The following is a 16,911-nucleotide window of genomic DNA, read 5'->3' on the forward strand; positions in this document are numbered from 1 at the left end:
ACAGATACTTTACCTACCCTCCTCTCTTACCAAATGGCCCCATCCTTACAAAGATACAGGTTCTGTTTCCCTTTGCCTCTGAGGGTTTCTGACTCACCTTAAGGAACCCTGAGGCTCCTCCTGTGAGTCACAGTTAGAGGACCTATCACTAATCAAAATAAGCATCTGTGACATGTCAGAGCTAAATGTTCACAGCTCATTCCTGGCGAGGAATCACGGGTTGGTATTCCAGCCTGGGGAATGTCAAAAATCACAAATTCAGTACTTGGGTCAGACATGTTTGTTTTGTTTTGTCTGAGGTGGGGCCGGGGCTCTTTACAGAAACACATCCAAGAAATGAAGCTGACAGCCTCTGTAATGGGGAGGTCTGAAAGATTATATACTTTTGAGTTCAACCACTACCAAGAGAGAACCAACACGGAAATTAGTGTCGTTCTTCAAGCAACGATCTTCTCTGTCCACTGAGAATAAGTCCATTTCTGCTGCTAGGTTTTAGAACACAAAAGCGAGTACAGGAAGAAAGAAAGAGGAAGAAAACTTCAGTGCCAATCAACAAAGGGAAACAGAGCGGTTGCACATAACATTCAGGCTTTACACGTCAGATGGTCTCCTGCTGTTGGCATACCGGTGTGAAAGACGGCAATGTGTGTTAAATGCTCCTCTATCAGAGTTTTAAAATTGGTCAGTTACCATGCAGGAAGATGGAGCATTGATAGCTTTAAAGGGGGATCGGACAGACTCACGATGGAGAGGTCTATCTTCGGCTACTAGGCATGGTGAATAAAGAGAACCTCCACATTCAGAGGGAGTAGACCTTTGACTACCACTTATCAGGAGACTGCTCTAGCCTCTCCGCCCTGTTTGCCCTGCAGGGCTACTGCTTGGCCACTGAATGAAACAAGATGAACTCGATGTACCACTGGCTGACCCAGCCAAGCTCTTCTTATGCTCTTAAGATTAAGTAACAATCACATTTCCATCTTCCTTGCTTTTTTACATCACATGTGAACCGATGTGTTCTACCTGAAGCGGAGTTTTAGTGCTAATTTGCCTTTTTCTCATACAGCTGCACATCTTCGGGATTTTTTCTTCCTTCGCAACTTAACCTCTCCTTCCTGTGTGGAAATATCCCAGTGCACACTACTAAGGGGTGCAGTTCCCTGCTCCTTTTGCCATGGCCGATTGGAAGGGGTTGTCGGCGTTTAAAGCATAAGGAGCATGACGTGAAATGTGGCAATGCACAGTAACTGAAGCAGAAGACTCCTGAGAAGGATGTAACTGAGGATGCACCCATGTGGTTTAGGTCTTGTTGGCAAACATTCTCAGCATGTTGTTTTGGCTGTGTGCAAAGCAGCATCTGACTTCTGGGAACAGCAGATTCCATTTTAAAGAACATGTTTCCATCCTTGAAACATATAGGGCCAATTCAGAAGATATGCCAGCCTGTGTGTAATGAGAAATGCATCGGGGGGGGGGGGAGTGTTTTACCTTCCTGTCTGATGCCAGCAAAGAGAAGCTTCAGACACACTGTGTATTTATTTAGAAAATTTATACCCACTTCTTCAAAGACCTGTTTGAAGCGGCTCCCAAAGCAAAAACAACACAACAAAATCATGAAAACAACAACTAAGAATTACCAATAATAAACTACATCATCAAAGCAAGCCATAAAAACAAGCCAGGGGCATAAAAACAGCATAAAACAACCACTGAGCTTAAAAAAACCACTACAGAGAGCAGGGCTTGGGTAGATTTTCAATGGTAGGGTGGATGGTATGGGAGGAGACAGTCCTGGAAGTACCTGAATGCCAAGCTGTTTAGGACTTTAAATGTAAAAATTATGCATACGGAGTCCATATGCACCAAACTGGATGAAACAGCATTGCTCGGACGTCCAGCAGCATAGGAGACAAGACGGGCATTCAAGGTGGCCAATGCGTATATAATTTGTTTGTTTTTTCTTGAAAATGTTAATAAAATATCTTTTTTTAAAAAGTGGCCAAGGAGGTAAGGTGTGCCCCCACCCCCATCCTATTCCCCACGTTACACAAGGTAGGTTAACCGTGAAAACTGGTCCCCAGACAACATTGGCAGAAAAGCTCTAAAAAGGTGGCTGGATTGGGCAGCAAGGACCCAGTCCAAGAAAGACGGACTGAAACTCCTTTCGGAGGACATGGGCACCCAGCCATTTGACCTCGTTACTAGGGAACTACTAGTTTCATCTGAAAGCCTCATTTGGAAAACAAGGGCAAAATAATGCAGACACACACTCCGCAAAATGTATTCTGAATTATTCAGACTTCCTTAGTGCATAATACAGAAGCACACTCCAGCGATCTGATTCCTAGAGGCGGTCTTGCATTTATCCAGCATATGATGCTGGCACAGGGCAAACACGATGAATTCACGGAAGAGAGATGCCAATCCAAGCTCTCTGCGCCACTAACAAAGACTCTCTAGAAAAGTAGCACAATTGTGGATGTTTGCAGGCAACGCTCAAAACTAACTGTTCCTTCTTGGTTTGGGAACAGTGTGAGAACGGACTTAGCCACAAAGGAGCTGCGTTGCACAAAAGTTGCACACAGAAATGTGGTGGGATGCTAATGAATGCCAGGGCTGTAAATTACAAGGGGGGTTGCCAGCTTCATTTTTTACTTTTCGGTTTGCCTAAGAATCCTCATTGTGCCCACACGGGCAGACCAAAAACACCCTCCTGCATCTAACACAAGCCTGCATCTAACTTTACATTGATGAAGGGGGGGTGGGGGGTGGAACAGTGCTTCAAAGACAGTTTCCATCTGATCTGTGAGTGACAGAAATTAACTTCCTCAACCGACCGCAAATTAAAAGCAAGAGGATCTCAGAGGCCATTTATGCATGTGAGGTTTTGCCTTGGATTTGCCGCTCTCTAGATGCACATTTTCCCCATCCAAATTCTCAAAACTCTGCAAGGGGGCTTATTGTTGAGTTTTGAGAATTTGGATGGGGAAAATGTGCATCCAGTGAGCGGCAAGTCCAAAGCAAAACCTCCCATGCATAAACGAATAAATAAATAAATGGCCCGAGTGCCAAAAACTCACTTCTGGCGAAATCAGAAGAGAGAAAGTGTTATGTCCTGCTAGATGTCGTTCAAGGGCCAGAAATCAAAAGCAACTTTTAAAAAGGAAATAAGGCGAGCGAATCTTAAAACAGGATGCTGTTTCATTGCTTTGTCCTCAAAACGGGCCCCCGCCAGTACAATGTGAGTGTTGTTTGCAAAGAGCTCCCTCTTATGCCGACTCAGGTACCTGATGAACCACCTCGGGAACAATCAAGCGCATACCCATCCTGAGGGGGATGATTTACGCACCACACCAAGTTTCACTCAGGAGGGCAGTTTCACCAGCACGGCTCAACAGCACGGAGCTCAGGGCTGTTGCCACTGGCCACCCACCAGGAAGACCACCCTTCGCGACACGCTGCAAGCCAAGAGTGGCCACCGCAGCCAGCAGGAAGGCAAAGGAAAGCCACACAATGGATGTTGTGCCCCGCTGACATCCCACCCTGGAAACCGTCCACTTGGCTTCCACCAACGCAGGCCGGCTGCACTGTGTCTCCTGGTCGTGCCAGAACCCAACGTGTTGCCCACACTGGGACAGAGTGTCCCGTGCCACCCTGAATCCCGGATCTCCTCCGGGAGAGAGCACACATCTCTGGGAGAGAGCACCGAATTTCTATGCCAGGGCACAACGGTTTCCCAGGCTCCGTGCCTCCAGCTCCCTTGGCCATCAAGACCCGGCAGGCTTCACTGGTGCGCGCAAAGTTCTCATCCAGCGCAATCCTGGTCTCCTGGGCTCTTCGGTGCCAGCCCCACGCCTGGGATCTACAGGTGACGAAGATGCCTTTCGGGGCGGCGGCCCCAAACGCCTAGCTCCTTCGGCGGCCACACTTCCCCAAGTGGAGTACGCCATTCCGATGGGGAAGGGGTTCAACCCTTCTCCATAGAGGAACCCTGCGACCAAATTACAAGGTTGAACAGAGCCCCCCCCCCCCAATAAAAAAAAAAAAAACACCCTTAAGTCAAGTCAGCTGCATGGGGTGGGAGGGGGGGAGTCCTCTTCTGCAGGACCCACCGTGCCAAGCTGGGGGGCAGCAGCTCCAGGAGCGACCCCGGGCTCAGGCCCAACTCACCGACTGCAAGAAGCGCAGGGTGCCCACGTAGTCCCGCTCGGTGCCCAGGATCTCGTTGAGGACGCAGAGGCGGAGGCGCAGCTGGCGCTCGCTCTCCTTGGCCAGCTCGGCCGCTCCGGGGCCCGGCGGGGCGGCCGCCGGCGGCGCTTCCATGGCGGGGCTGCGCCGGACCCTCGCCCTGCGCCGCCCGCCCGCCCGCCCGACAGGGGAGGCAGGGAGAGCCGAGAGCGCACAGCTGCAGCCCGAGCGGCGCGCGGGGACCGGCCGGCCAGCGAGCGGGGGGCGTGGAGAGGGAGGGAGGGAGGGCCGGCCGGGGGAGGAGAGGGGGGAGGAGAGTGGGGAGGAGACCCCTCGCCCTGCGGAGCGCGCGCGGGGAAGGCTTCGCGGCTGGGCTTGTAGCTGCAGCCCCCCGCCCTCCGTTTCCCTTCCCCAGCCCTGGTGATTCAGTACTCGCTTGCTCCTTGCAAGGTGCGGATGGGGTTTCTTTAGCGTGGCTGGTGCGCGGCAGCTGCGCGCCTGCCAGCCACGTGAAGGGGCTTTGCTCGCAGAGGATCCTGGCGTTGGAAGCGGCCGTCAGGGCCGCCTGGTCCAACCCCCTGCGCGATGCAGGGCGTTTGCAGCTACCGCCCCCAGTGACCCCTACTCCTTGCCTAGGAGGTGGAAGTCCAACCCCCTGCGCTAGGCAGGGAATTCACAACTACCTCCCCACACCCCCCCAGCGACCCCTACTCCATGCCCCCACCTTCTGGGCAGGGAATTCACAACTACCTCCCCACACACCCCCAGTGACCCCTACTCCATGGCCAGAAGGTGGAGGTCCAACCCCCTGCGCTAGGCAGGGGATTCACAACTACCTCCCCACACACCCCCAGCGACCCCTACTCCATGCCCCCACCTTCTGGGCAGGGAATTCACAACTACCTCCCCACACACCCCCAGTGACCCCTACTCCATGGCCAGAAGGTGGAGGTCCAACCCCCTGCGCTAGGCAGGGGATTCACAACTACCTCCCCACACACCCCCAGCGACCCCTACTCCTTGCCCCCACCTTCTGGGCAGGGAATTCACAACTACCTCCCCACACACACACCCCAGTGACCCCTACTCCATGCCCAGAAGGTGGAGATCCAACCCCCTGCACTAGGCAGGGAATTCACAACTACCTCCCCCCACACACACCCCAGCGACCCCTACTCCATGCCCCCACCTTCTGGGCAGGGAATTCACAACTACCTCCCCACACACCCCCAGTGACCCCTACTCCATGGCCAGAAGGTGGAGGTCCAACCCCCTGCGCTAGGCAGGGGATTCACAACTACCTCCCCACACACCCCCAGCGACCCCTACTCCTTGCCCCCACCTTCTGGGCAGGGAATTCACAACTACCTCTCCACACACACACCCCCAGTGACCCCTACTAGATGGCCAGAAGGTGGAGGTCCAACCCCCTGCGCTAGGCAGGGAATTCACAACTACCTCCCCACACACACCCCAGCGACCCCTACTCCATGCCCCCACCTTCTGGGCAGGGAATTCACAACTACCTCCCCACACACCCCCAGTGACCCCTACTCCATGGCCAGAAGGTGGAGGTCCAACCCCCTGCGCTAGGCAGGGGATTCACAACTACCTCCCCACACACACCCCAGCGACCCCTACTCCATGCCCCCACCTTCTGGGCAGGGAATTCACAACTACCTCCCCACACACCCCCAGTGACCCCTACTCCATGCCCAGAAGGTGGAGGTCCAACCCCCTGCGCTAGGCAGGGGATTCACAACTACCTCCCCACACACACACCCCAGCGACCCCTACTCCATGCCCCCACCTTCTGGGCAGGGAATTCACAACTACCTCCCCACACACCCCCAGTGACCCCTACTCCATGCCCAGAAGGTGGAGGTCCAACCCCCTGCGCTAGGCAGGGAATTCACAACTACCTCCCCACACACACACCCCAGCGACCCCTACTCCATGCCCCCACCTTCTGGGCAGGGAATTCACAACTACCTCCCCACACACCCCCAGTGACCCCTACTCCATGGCCAGAAGGTGGAGATCCAACCCCCTGCACTAGGCAGGGGATTCACAACTACCTCCCCACACACACCCCAGCGACCCCTACTCCATGCCCCCACCTTCTGGGCAGGGAATTCACAACTACCTCCCCACACACACACCCCAGTGACCCCTACTCCATGGCCAGAAGGTGGAGGTCCAACCCCCTGCTCTAGGCAGGGGATTCACAACTACCTCCCCACACACACCCCAGCGACCCCTACTCCATGCCCCCACCTTCTGGGCAGGGAATTCACAACTACCTCCCCACACACCCCCAGTGACCCCTACTCCATGCCCAGAAGGTGGAGGTCCAACCCCCTGCGCTAGGCAGGGAATTCACAACTACCTCCCCACACACACACCCCAGCGACCCCTACTCCATGCCCCCACCTTCTGGGCAGGGAATTCACAACTACCTCCCCACACACCCCCAGTGACCCCTACTCCATGGCCAGAAGGTGGAGATCCAACCCCCTGCACTAGGCAGGGAATTCACAACTACCTCCCCACACACACCCCAGCGACCCCTACTCCATGCCCCCACCTTCTGGGCAGGGAATTCACAACTACCTCCCCACACACCCCCAGTGACCCCTACTCCATGGTCAGAAGGTGGAGGTCCAACCCCCTGCTCTAGGCAGGGGATTCACAACTACCTCCCCACACACACCCCAGCGACCCCTACTCCATGCCCCCACCTTCTGGGCAGGGAATTCACAACTACCTCCCCACACACCCCCAGTGACCCCTACTCCATGCCCAGAAGGTGGAGGTCCAACCCCCTGCGCTAGGCAGGGGATTCACAACTACCTCCCCACACACACACCCCAGCGACCCCTACTCCATGCCCCCACCTTCTGGGCAGGGAATTCACAACTACCTCCCCACACACCCCCAGTGACCCCTACTCCATGCCCAGAAGGTGGAGGTCCAACCCCCTGCGCTAGGCAGGGAATTCACAACTACCTCCCCACACACACACCCCAGCGACCCCTACTCCATGCCCCCACCTTCTGGGCAGGGAATTCACAACTACCTCCCCACACACCCCCAGTGACCCCTACTCCATGGCCAGAAGGTGGAGATCCAACCCCCTGCACTAGGCAGGGAATTCACAACTACCTCCCCACACACACCCCAGCGACCCCTACTCCATGCCCCCACCTTCTGGGCAGGGAATTCACAACTACCTCCCCACACACCCCCAGTGACCCCTACTCCATGGTCAGAAGGTGGAGGTCCAACCCCCTGCTCTAGGCAGGGAATTCACAACTACCTCCCCACACACACACCCCAGCGACCCCTACTCCATGCCCCCACCTTCTGGGCAGGGAATTCACAACTACCTCCCCACACACCCCCAGTGACCCCTACTCCATGGCCAGAAGGTGGAGGTCCAACCCCCTGCGCTAGGCAGGGGATTCACAACTACCTCCCCACACACCCCCAGCGACCCCTACTCCTTGCCCCCACCTTCTGGGCAGGGAATTCACAACTACCTCCCCACACACACACCCCAGTGACCCCTACTCCATGCCCAGAAGGTGGAGATCCAACCCCCTGCACTAGGCAGGGAATTCACAACTACCTCCCCCCACACACACCCCAGCGACCCCTACTCCATGCCCCCACCTTCTGGGCAGGGAATTCACAACTACCTCCCCACACACCCCCAGTGACCCCTACTCCATGGCCAGAAGGTGGAGGTCCAACCCCCTGCGCTAGGCAGGGGATTCACAACTACCTCCCCACACACCCCCAGCGACCCCTACTCCTTGCCCCCACCTTCTGGGCAGGGAATTCACAACTACCTCTCCACACACACCCCCAGTGACCCCTACTAGATGGCCAGAAGGTGGAGGTCCAACCCCCTGCGCTAGGCAGGGAATTCACAACTACCTCCCCACACACACCCCAGCGACCCCTACTCCATGCCCCCACCTTCTGGGCAGGGAATTCACAACTACCTCCCCACACACCCCCAGTGACCCCTACTCCATGGCCAGAAGGTGGAGGTCCAACCCCCTGCTCTAGGCAGGGGATTCACAACTACCTCCCCACACACACCCCAGCGACCCCTACTCCATGCCCCCACCTTCTGGGCAGGGAATTCACAACTACCTCCCCACACACCCCCAGTGACCCCTACTCCATGCCCAGAAGGTGGAGGTCCAACCCCCTGCGCTAGGCAGGGGATTCACAACTACCTCCCCACACACACACCCCAGCGACCCCTACTCCATGCCCCCACCTTCTGGGCAGGGAATTCACAACTACCTCCCCACACACCCCCAGTGACCCCTACTCCATGCCCAGAAGGTGGAGGTCCAACCCCCTGCGCTAGGCAGGGAATTCACAACTACCTCCCCACACACACACCCCAGCGACCCCTACTCCATGCCCCCACCTTCTGGGCAGGGAATTCACAACTACCTCCCCACACACCCCCAGTGACCCCTACTCCATGGCCAGAAGGTGGAGATCCAACCCCCTGCACTAGGCAGGGGATTCACAACTACCTCCCCACACACACCCCAGCGACCCCTACTCCATGCCCCCACCTTCTGGGCAGGGAATTCACAACTACCTCCCCACACACACACCCCAGTGACCCCTACTCCATGGCCAGAAGGTGGAGGTCCAACCCCCTGCTCTAGGCAGGGGATTCACAACTACCTCCCCACACACACCCCAGCGACCCCTACTCCATGCCCCCACCTTCTGGGCAGGGAATTCACAACTACCTCCCCACACACCCCCAGTGACCCCTACTCCATGCCCAGAAGGTGGAGGTCCAACCCCCTGCGCTAGGCAGGGAATTCACAACTACCTCCCCACACACACACCCCAGCGACCCCTACTCCATGCCCCCACCTTCTGGGCAGGGAATTCACAACTACCTCCCCACACACCCCCAGTGACCCCTACTCCATGGCCAGAAGGTGGAGATCCAACCCCCTGCACTAGGCAGGGAATTCACAACTACCTCCCCACACACACCCCAGCGACCCCTACTCCATGCCCCCACCTTCTGGGCAGGGAATTCACAACTACCTCCCCACACACCCCCAGTGACCCCTACTCCATGGTCAGAAGGTGGAGGTCCAACCCCCTGCTCTAGGCAGGGGATTCACAACTACCTCCCCACACACACCCCAGCGACCCCTACTCCATGCCCCCACCTTCTGGGCAGGGAATTCACAACTACCTCCCCACACACCCCCAGTGACCCCTACTCCATGCCCAGAAGGTGGAGGTCCAACCCCCTGCGCTAGGCAGGGGATTCACAACTACCTCCCCACACACACACCCCAGCGACCCCTACTCCATGCCCCCACCTTCTGGGCAGGGAATTCACAACTACCTCCCCACACACCCCCAGTGACCCCTACTCCATGCCCAGAAGGTGGAGGTCCAACCCCCTGCGCTAGGCAGGGAATTCACAACTACCTCCCCACACACACACCCCAGCGACCCCTACTCCATGCCCCCACCTTCTGGGCCGGGAATTCACAACTACCTCCCCACACACCCCCAGTGACCCCTACTCCATGGCCAGAAGGTGGAGATCCAACCCCCTGCACTAGGCAGGGAATTCACAACTACCTCCCCACACACACCCCAGCGACCCCTACTCCATGCCCCCACCTTCTGGGCAGGGAATTCACAACTACCTCCCCACACACCCCCAGTGACCCCTACTCCATGGTCAGAAGGTGGAGGTCCAACCCCCTGCTCTAGGCAGGGGATTCACAACTACCTCCCCACACACACCCCAGCGACCCCTACTCCATGCCCCCACCTTCTGGGCAGGGAATTCACAACTACCTCCCCACACACCCCCAGTGACCCCTACTCCATGCCCAGAAGGTGGAGGTCCAACCCCCTGCGCTAGGCAGGGGATTCACAACTACCTCCCCACACACACACCCCAGCGACCCCTACTCCATGCCCCCACCTTCTGGGCAGGGAATTCACAACTACCTCCCCACACACCCCCAGTGACCCCTACTCCATGCCCAGAAGGTGGAGGTCCAACCCCCTGCGCTAGGCAGGGAATTCACAACTACCTCCCCACACACACACCCCAGCGACCCCTACTCCATGCCCCCACCTTCTGGGCAGGGAATTCACAACTACCTCCCCACACACCCCCAGTGACCCCTACTCCATGGCCAGAAGGTGGAGATCCAACCCCCTGCACTAGGCAGGGGATTCACAACTACCTCCCCACACACACCCCAGCGACCCCTACTCCATGCCCCCACCTTCTGGGCAGGGAATTCACAACTACCTCCCCACACACACACCCCAGTGACCCCTACTCCATGGCCAGAAGGTGGAGGTCCAACCCCCTGCTTTAGGCAGGGGATTCACAACTACCTCCCCACACACACCCCAGCGACCCCTACTCCATGCCCCCACCTTCTGGGCAGGGAATTCACAACTACCTCCCCACACACCCCCAGTGACCCCTACTCCATGCCCAGAAGGTGGAGGTCCAACCCCCTGCGCTAGGCAGGGAATTCACAACTACCTCCCCACACACACACCCCAGCGACCCCTACTCCATGCCCCCACCTTCTGGGCAGGGAATTCACAACTACCTCCCCACACACCCCCAGTGACCCCTACTCCATGCCCAGAAGGTGGAGGTCCAACCCCCTGCGCTAGGCAGGGAATTCACAACTACCTCCCCACACACACACCCCAGCGACCCCTACTCCATGCCCCCACCTTCTGGGCAGGGAATTCACAACTACCTCCCCACACACCCCCAGTGACCCCTACTCCATGGCCAGAAGGTGGAGATCCAACCCCCTGCACTAGGCAGGGAATTCACAACTACCTCCCCACACACACCCCAGCGACCCCTACTCCATGCCCCCACCTTCTGGGCAGGGAATTCACAACTACCTCCCCACACACCCCCAGTGACCCCTACTCCATGGTCAGAAGGTGGAGGTCCAACCCCCTGCGCTAGGCAGGGGATTCACAACTACCTCCCCACACACCCCCAGCGACCCCTACTCCTTGCCCCCACCTTCTGGGCAGGGAATTCACAACTACCTCCCCACACACACACCCCAGTGACCCCTACTCCATGCCCAGAAGGTGAAGATCCAACCCCCTGCACTAGGCAGGGAATTCACAACTACCTCCCCCCACACACACCCCAGCGACCCCTACTCCATGCCCCCACCTTCTGGGCAGGGAATTCACAACTACCTCCCCACACACCCCAAGTGACCCCTACTCCATGGCCAGAAGGTGGAGGTCCAACCCCCTGCTCTAGGCAGGGGATTCACAACTACCTCCCCACACACACCCCAGCGACCCCTACTCCATGCCCCCACCTTCTGGGCAGGGAATTCACAACTACCTCCCCACACACCCCCAGTGACCCCTACTCCATGGCCAGAAGGTGGAGGTCCAACCCCCTGCGCTAGGCAGGGGATTCACAACTACCTCCCCACACACACCCCAGCGACCCCTACTCCTTGCCCCCACCTTCTGGGCAGGGAATTCACAACTACCTCCCCATACACCCCCAGTGACCCCTACTCCATGGCCAGAAGGTGGAGGTCCAACCCCCTGCGCTAGGCAGGGGATTCACAACTACCTCGCCACACACCCCCAGCGACCCCTACTCCATGCCCCCACCTTCTGGGCAGGGAATTCACAACTACCTCCCCACACACCCCCAGTGACCCCTACTCCATGGCCAGAAGGTGGAGGTCCAACCCCCTGCGCTAGGCAGGGGATTCACAACTACCTCCCCACACACCCCCAGCGACCCCTACTCCTTGCCCCCACCTTCTGGGCAGGGAATTCACAACTACCTCTCCACACACACCCCCAGTGACCCCTACTCCATGCCCAGAAGGTGGAAGTCCAACCCCCTGTGCTAGGCAGGGGATTCACAACTACCTCCCCACACACACCCCAGTGACCCCTACTCCATGCCCAGAAGGTGGAAGTCCAACCCCCTGCGCTAGGCAGGGGATTCACAACTACCTCCCCACCCACCCCCAGTGACCCCTACTCCATGCCCAGAAGGTGGAAGTCCAACCCCCTGCACTAGGCAGGGGATTCACAACTACCTCCCCACACACCCCCAGTGACCCCTACTCCATGCCCAGAAGGTGGAAGTCCAACCCCCTGCGCTACGCAGGGAATTCACAACTACCTCCGCACACGCCCCCAGTGACCCCTACTCCGTGCCCAGAAGGTGGAAGTCCAACCCCCTGCGCTAGGCAGGGAATTCACAACTACCTCCCCACACGCCCCCAGTGACCCCTACTCCATGCCCAGAAGATGCCCAAGATGCCTTCCCTCTCGTCATCTGCTTAAGGTCATACAATCAGCATTGCTGACAAATGGCCATCTAGCCTCTGCCTAAAAACCACCAGGGAAGGAGAGCTTACCACCTCCCCACAACAGACACCCTGTGAGATAGGTGGGGCTGAGAGAGCTGTGACTAGCCCAAGGTCACCCTGCTGGCTTTGTGTGGAAAAGTGGGGAAACAAATCCAGTTCACCCGATTAGCGTCCGCCGCTCATGTGGAGGAGTGGGGCATCAAACCCAGTTTTCCAGATCAGAGTCCACCACTCCAAACCACCACTCTTAACCACTACACCACACTGGCTCTCTAATATTGGTGGTTTTATTTTCAACCCCTTTCCTAAGAATCCCTAACATCGAGTTTGCCTTTTTCACTGCTGCAACACACTAGGTAGACAATTTCATCGAGCTATCGACTACGACCCCAAGATCCTTTCCCCTCTCGAGCTCAGCAAGTTCAGACCCCATTAGCCCAAAGTTGGGGGGGTTCTGTTCCCATGTTCCATCACCTCACACTTAACAACATTGAACTTCATTTGCTGCACTGTTGACCACTCACCCAATTTATGGAGACCCTCCTGGAGCTCTTCAGTCAGCCTTGGTTTTCATCATCCTCAATAACTTTGTGTCATCTGCAAATCTGGCCACTATTCTCTCTGTGTGTGTATATGTGTGTGTGTGTGTGTGTGTGTAAAGTGCCATCAAGTCGCAGCCGACTTATGGCGACCCCTTACAGGGCTTTCAAGGCAAGAGACTAACAGAGGTGGTTTGCCAGTGCCTTCCTCTGCACAGCAACCCTGGACTTCCTTGGTGGTCTCCCATCCAAATACTAACCAGGGCTGACCCTGCTTAGCTTCTGAGATCTGACGAGATCAGGCTAGCCTGGGCCATCCAGGTCACGGAGGCCACTATTCTACTTACTCCTAGTTCCAGATATTCAATGAACAAATTAAATAGAAATGGCCCCAGTGCCGATCCTTGTGGGACCCCTTCACTGTTACTTCCCTCCATTGGGACAGCTGTCCATTTATTCCAGCTCTTTGCTTTTAATCCATCGGAGAACCCGTTCTCATCCCGTGACCGCTGAGTTTACTCAGGAGTCTTTGGCGAAGTACTTTGTCAAAAGCCCTTTGAAAGTCCAAGTATATAATGTCTACAGGGTCACCGTTGTCTACATGCATATTCGCATTCTCAAAGAACTCCAGAAGGTTGGTGAGGCAGGACTTCCCTTTGCAGAAGCCAAGCTGATTTTCCCTCAGCAGGCTTTGTTCCTCTCTGTGCCTAATAATTCTATCTTTGATTACAGTTTCTACTAATTTGCCTGGGACAGACGTTAAGCTGAGTGGCCTGTAATTTCCTAGTTCCCCTCTGGACCTCTGTAAAAAAACAAAAAACACAAGTTGGATTGCTCATTGCCCCATTGTATAGGAGCCAGTGATAGAATCAGAATGCCGAATCTCTGCCAAAACAAAACAGCATTCTTGGCTTTTCCTCTCCACTTTCTTTGACCTGAAATGCTCTCAGCTGACTGATCGTTGCATCAGGCAGAGGAGATTTATAACAAACATTGCCTAATTCCAAAATTAGAAGTCGTCCTTAAGACCCTGTCTGCTACCCTTGATGCAACATCTTCACATTATAGACAGTCACATGCATACACCGAGTAGCCTATTTCTGGGTGGCCCTGTGCCCGCGCCTTTAGCAGCACATTTGTGGGCTTGCTGCTGTTCATCGGGAGAGGTAGTGGTGATCCTATTGCCAGGCCTCAGCTCAGCAAGCTTTTACAAGTAAAGAGCCAAACTTTGTCAACATTCAGTGAGAGAGATCAACAAAGAGCCATCAAAAGAAAGCCCATTTGATAGGGTTGCCAACCTCCAGGTACTAGCTGGAGATCTCCTGCTATTACAGCTGATCTCCAGCCGATACAGATCAATTCACCTGGAAAAAATGGCCACTTTGGCAATTGGACTCTATGGCATTGAAGTCCCTCCCCTCCTCAAACCCCACCCTCCTCAGGCTCCACCCCAAAAATCTCCAGGTATTTCCCAAACCAGAGCTGGCAACTCTAATCACTGAAAATATGTGACTTCACATGTTGATTAACAATCCATAACATTTCCACAGCCCAAGCACTGGTTGTAGTCAGTGCTTTATGAGGAAGTGGCACACTCAAGACATCACAATCACTCATAAATATACTCAGGGACACCCTGTGCTATTGTTTAAGTGCACAGGTATGAATCTACGCACTGTTTGCATGTGGGTTACTGGCCACTGTTCCCCTCTATCAATTCCCTTTCTCTAAAAAATCTCTTCAGTCCCATAAAAATCCATGCCTGCCTCTCCCCTTTGCATACTACTTATTCTAGCATCCCACTGATCCGTCCAATATACCTTAATATAAATATTTCATTTTCTTTTTAAAAGAGCCATATCTGGTTCCTCACGTTTTGCTCTGGAGTCATAGGCTGCAAAACCTAACCTCTTAGTTGTTGGGATGGCACTGGGGTTGCCAGGTCCATCTTCGCCACCGGCAGGAAGTTTTTGGGGCAGACCCTGAACAGGGAGGGGTTTGAGGAGGGAAGGGACTTCAATGCCATAGAGTCCAATCGCCAAAGCAGCCATTTTCTCCAGGAGAACTGATCTCTATCGCCTGGAGATCAGTTGTAATAGCAGGAGATCTCCAGCCACCAACTGGAGGTTGGCCACCCTAGATGGCACTTGAGAGGGGACAGCATGCACTTCCCCAGAGCTAAGGGGGCATTGTGCTTGCTTCTGCGTGAATGTATCCCTTCTTCAGAAAGAAGGGGGAAGGTTCAAAAGCATGTAAGTTGCATTTGAGGAAATTATGATGCTGAAGTCAAATTACACAATCAATAGGATGTTCTTTGAGCAATTTGTTAAGTACCATTTTGCATGGATATCTTTTGGTTGACGTTGCTGCCAAGTCACTCCTTCAGGGTTTTTGTTTTTTTTAATAAGCCCTTTCTGATTGTTAATTCCGAAATGAGAAGCAATGTCATGGCTTTGCTATGGGAATCCATTAGAGATGCTGAAGTGGTGCCGTCTATGTCTGCAAATGTCAAGTGCCAGCAAAAATCTGCCTTCATTCTGGAATGTTTTTTAACTTTAGCGAGTTTTTTTTTTGGGGGGAGGGGGGTGTTCAGCTCCTTTCAGCTTTACACAGGGGTGCAAACGTTAAGATGTTGCATCCTTTCCCCTCATCTCATAATGCACTTTTCCTCTGTTATACTGACAAGTAGGAATCGGATACTTTCCGCAATTGAAACAAAGAGGAAGAGGCACAGAAGAAACAGGAATGGGAATAAGGTTGTCAACTCCAGCCCAGGACATTCCTTGATATTTAAGGACCATGCCTGTGGAAGAGGGAATCTGGGGAGGGATGGCAACTAGTATCAATGGTATACAGCAGAGTCGGTCTTCTGAAGCTGCCATCTTCTCCAGGAGAACTGAACGCTGCAGTCTGGTGATTGGTTGTAATTCTGGGAGAAAGCCAGCCCCCACTTGGAGGTCAGGCTTACCAGGTCCCTCCTCTCCTCCAGCGGGAGGTTTTTTGGGCGGTGGTGAGGGATGATTGTGCGCATGCTTGGCCGCACCGACGCAATCGCGTCACTTCCGGTTTACACCCGGAAGTGCCACATCACAAGGGGCCATTTACCACTCAGGGGGTTACCGCACTGTATTCCCAGCAATGTATTAAGAGTTTGAAAATGTTATAAAAAAAACCATCGCTTTAAAAGGGTTTTTGGATACCACTGCTAAAAAATGGCTGGAAGACGTCTGCACAGCAAAAGGGGCCAAACAAAGTGCGAACAGTATTTTTTATAACGTTTTCAAACTCTTTATATATTGGTGGGAATACATAGAAAGTGTGAACAGTATTTTTTTTTTTTTTACATTTTCAAACTCTTAATACATCGCTGGGAATACAAGTGCGGTAACCCCCTCAAACTCCCAGTTTGAGTACTAAATGGCCCCTTGCGATGCGTCACTCCCAGTTTGAGTGGTAAAAGGCCCTTTGTGATGCATTTACACTCGGAAGTGCCGCATCGCAAGGGGCCTACCATGGGTAGGCACGCATGCACGCGTTGCCCGCCGACCTTCAGCTGGTTGGCGGGCAGCCAGGTGGATGGCCGGGGGTTTGCCCATCACCACCTGGCACTTGGCAACCCTATTGGAGGTTGGCAATCCTTGGTGGGGTGGGTGGTGATTTCTTTGCCCCACCCTTCCTCTAAGCTCAGGGCAGTGCACATTGTTCTCCTCTCTTCCATTTTATCCTTGCCATGACTTTGTGAGGAAGGGTTAGGCTGAGAA

General features: G+C 54.9%; 1 protein-coding gene across 1 annotated transcript in view; it reads right to left on the reverse strand.

The window, feature by feature from the left end:
• PREX1 (phosphatidylinositol-3,4,5-trisphosphate dependent Rac exchange factor 1) overlaps positions 1-4,323 on the reverse strand; it is a 266,433-nt gene extending 262,110 nt beyond the window's left edge. Inside the window, exon 1 of the mRNA XM_056843986.1 lies at positions 4,171-4,323. Coding sequence (XP_056699964.1) covers positions 4,171-4,323 — 153 coding nt within the window. The remainder of the gene's footprint in view (positions 1-4,170) is intronic.
• Between the last annotated feature and the right edge of the window lie 12,588 nt (positions 4,324-16,911).

Source organism: Euleptes europaea, chromosome 2, assembly GCF_029931775.1.
Source record: "Euleptes europaea isolate rEulEur1 chromosome 2, rEulEur1.hap1, whole genome shotgun sequence".
Classification (NCBI taxonomy): domain Eukaryota; kingdom Metazoa; phylum Chordata; class Lepidosauria; order Squamata; family Sphaerodactylidae; genus Euleptes; species Euleptes europaea.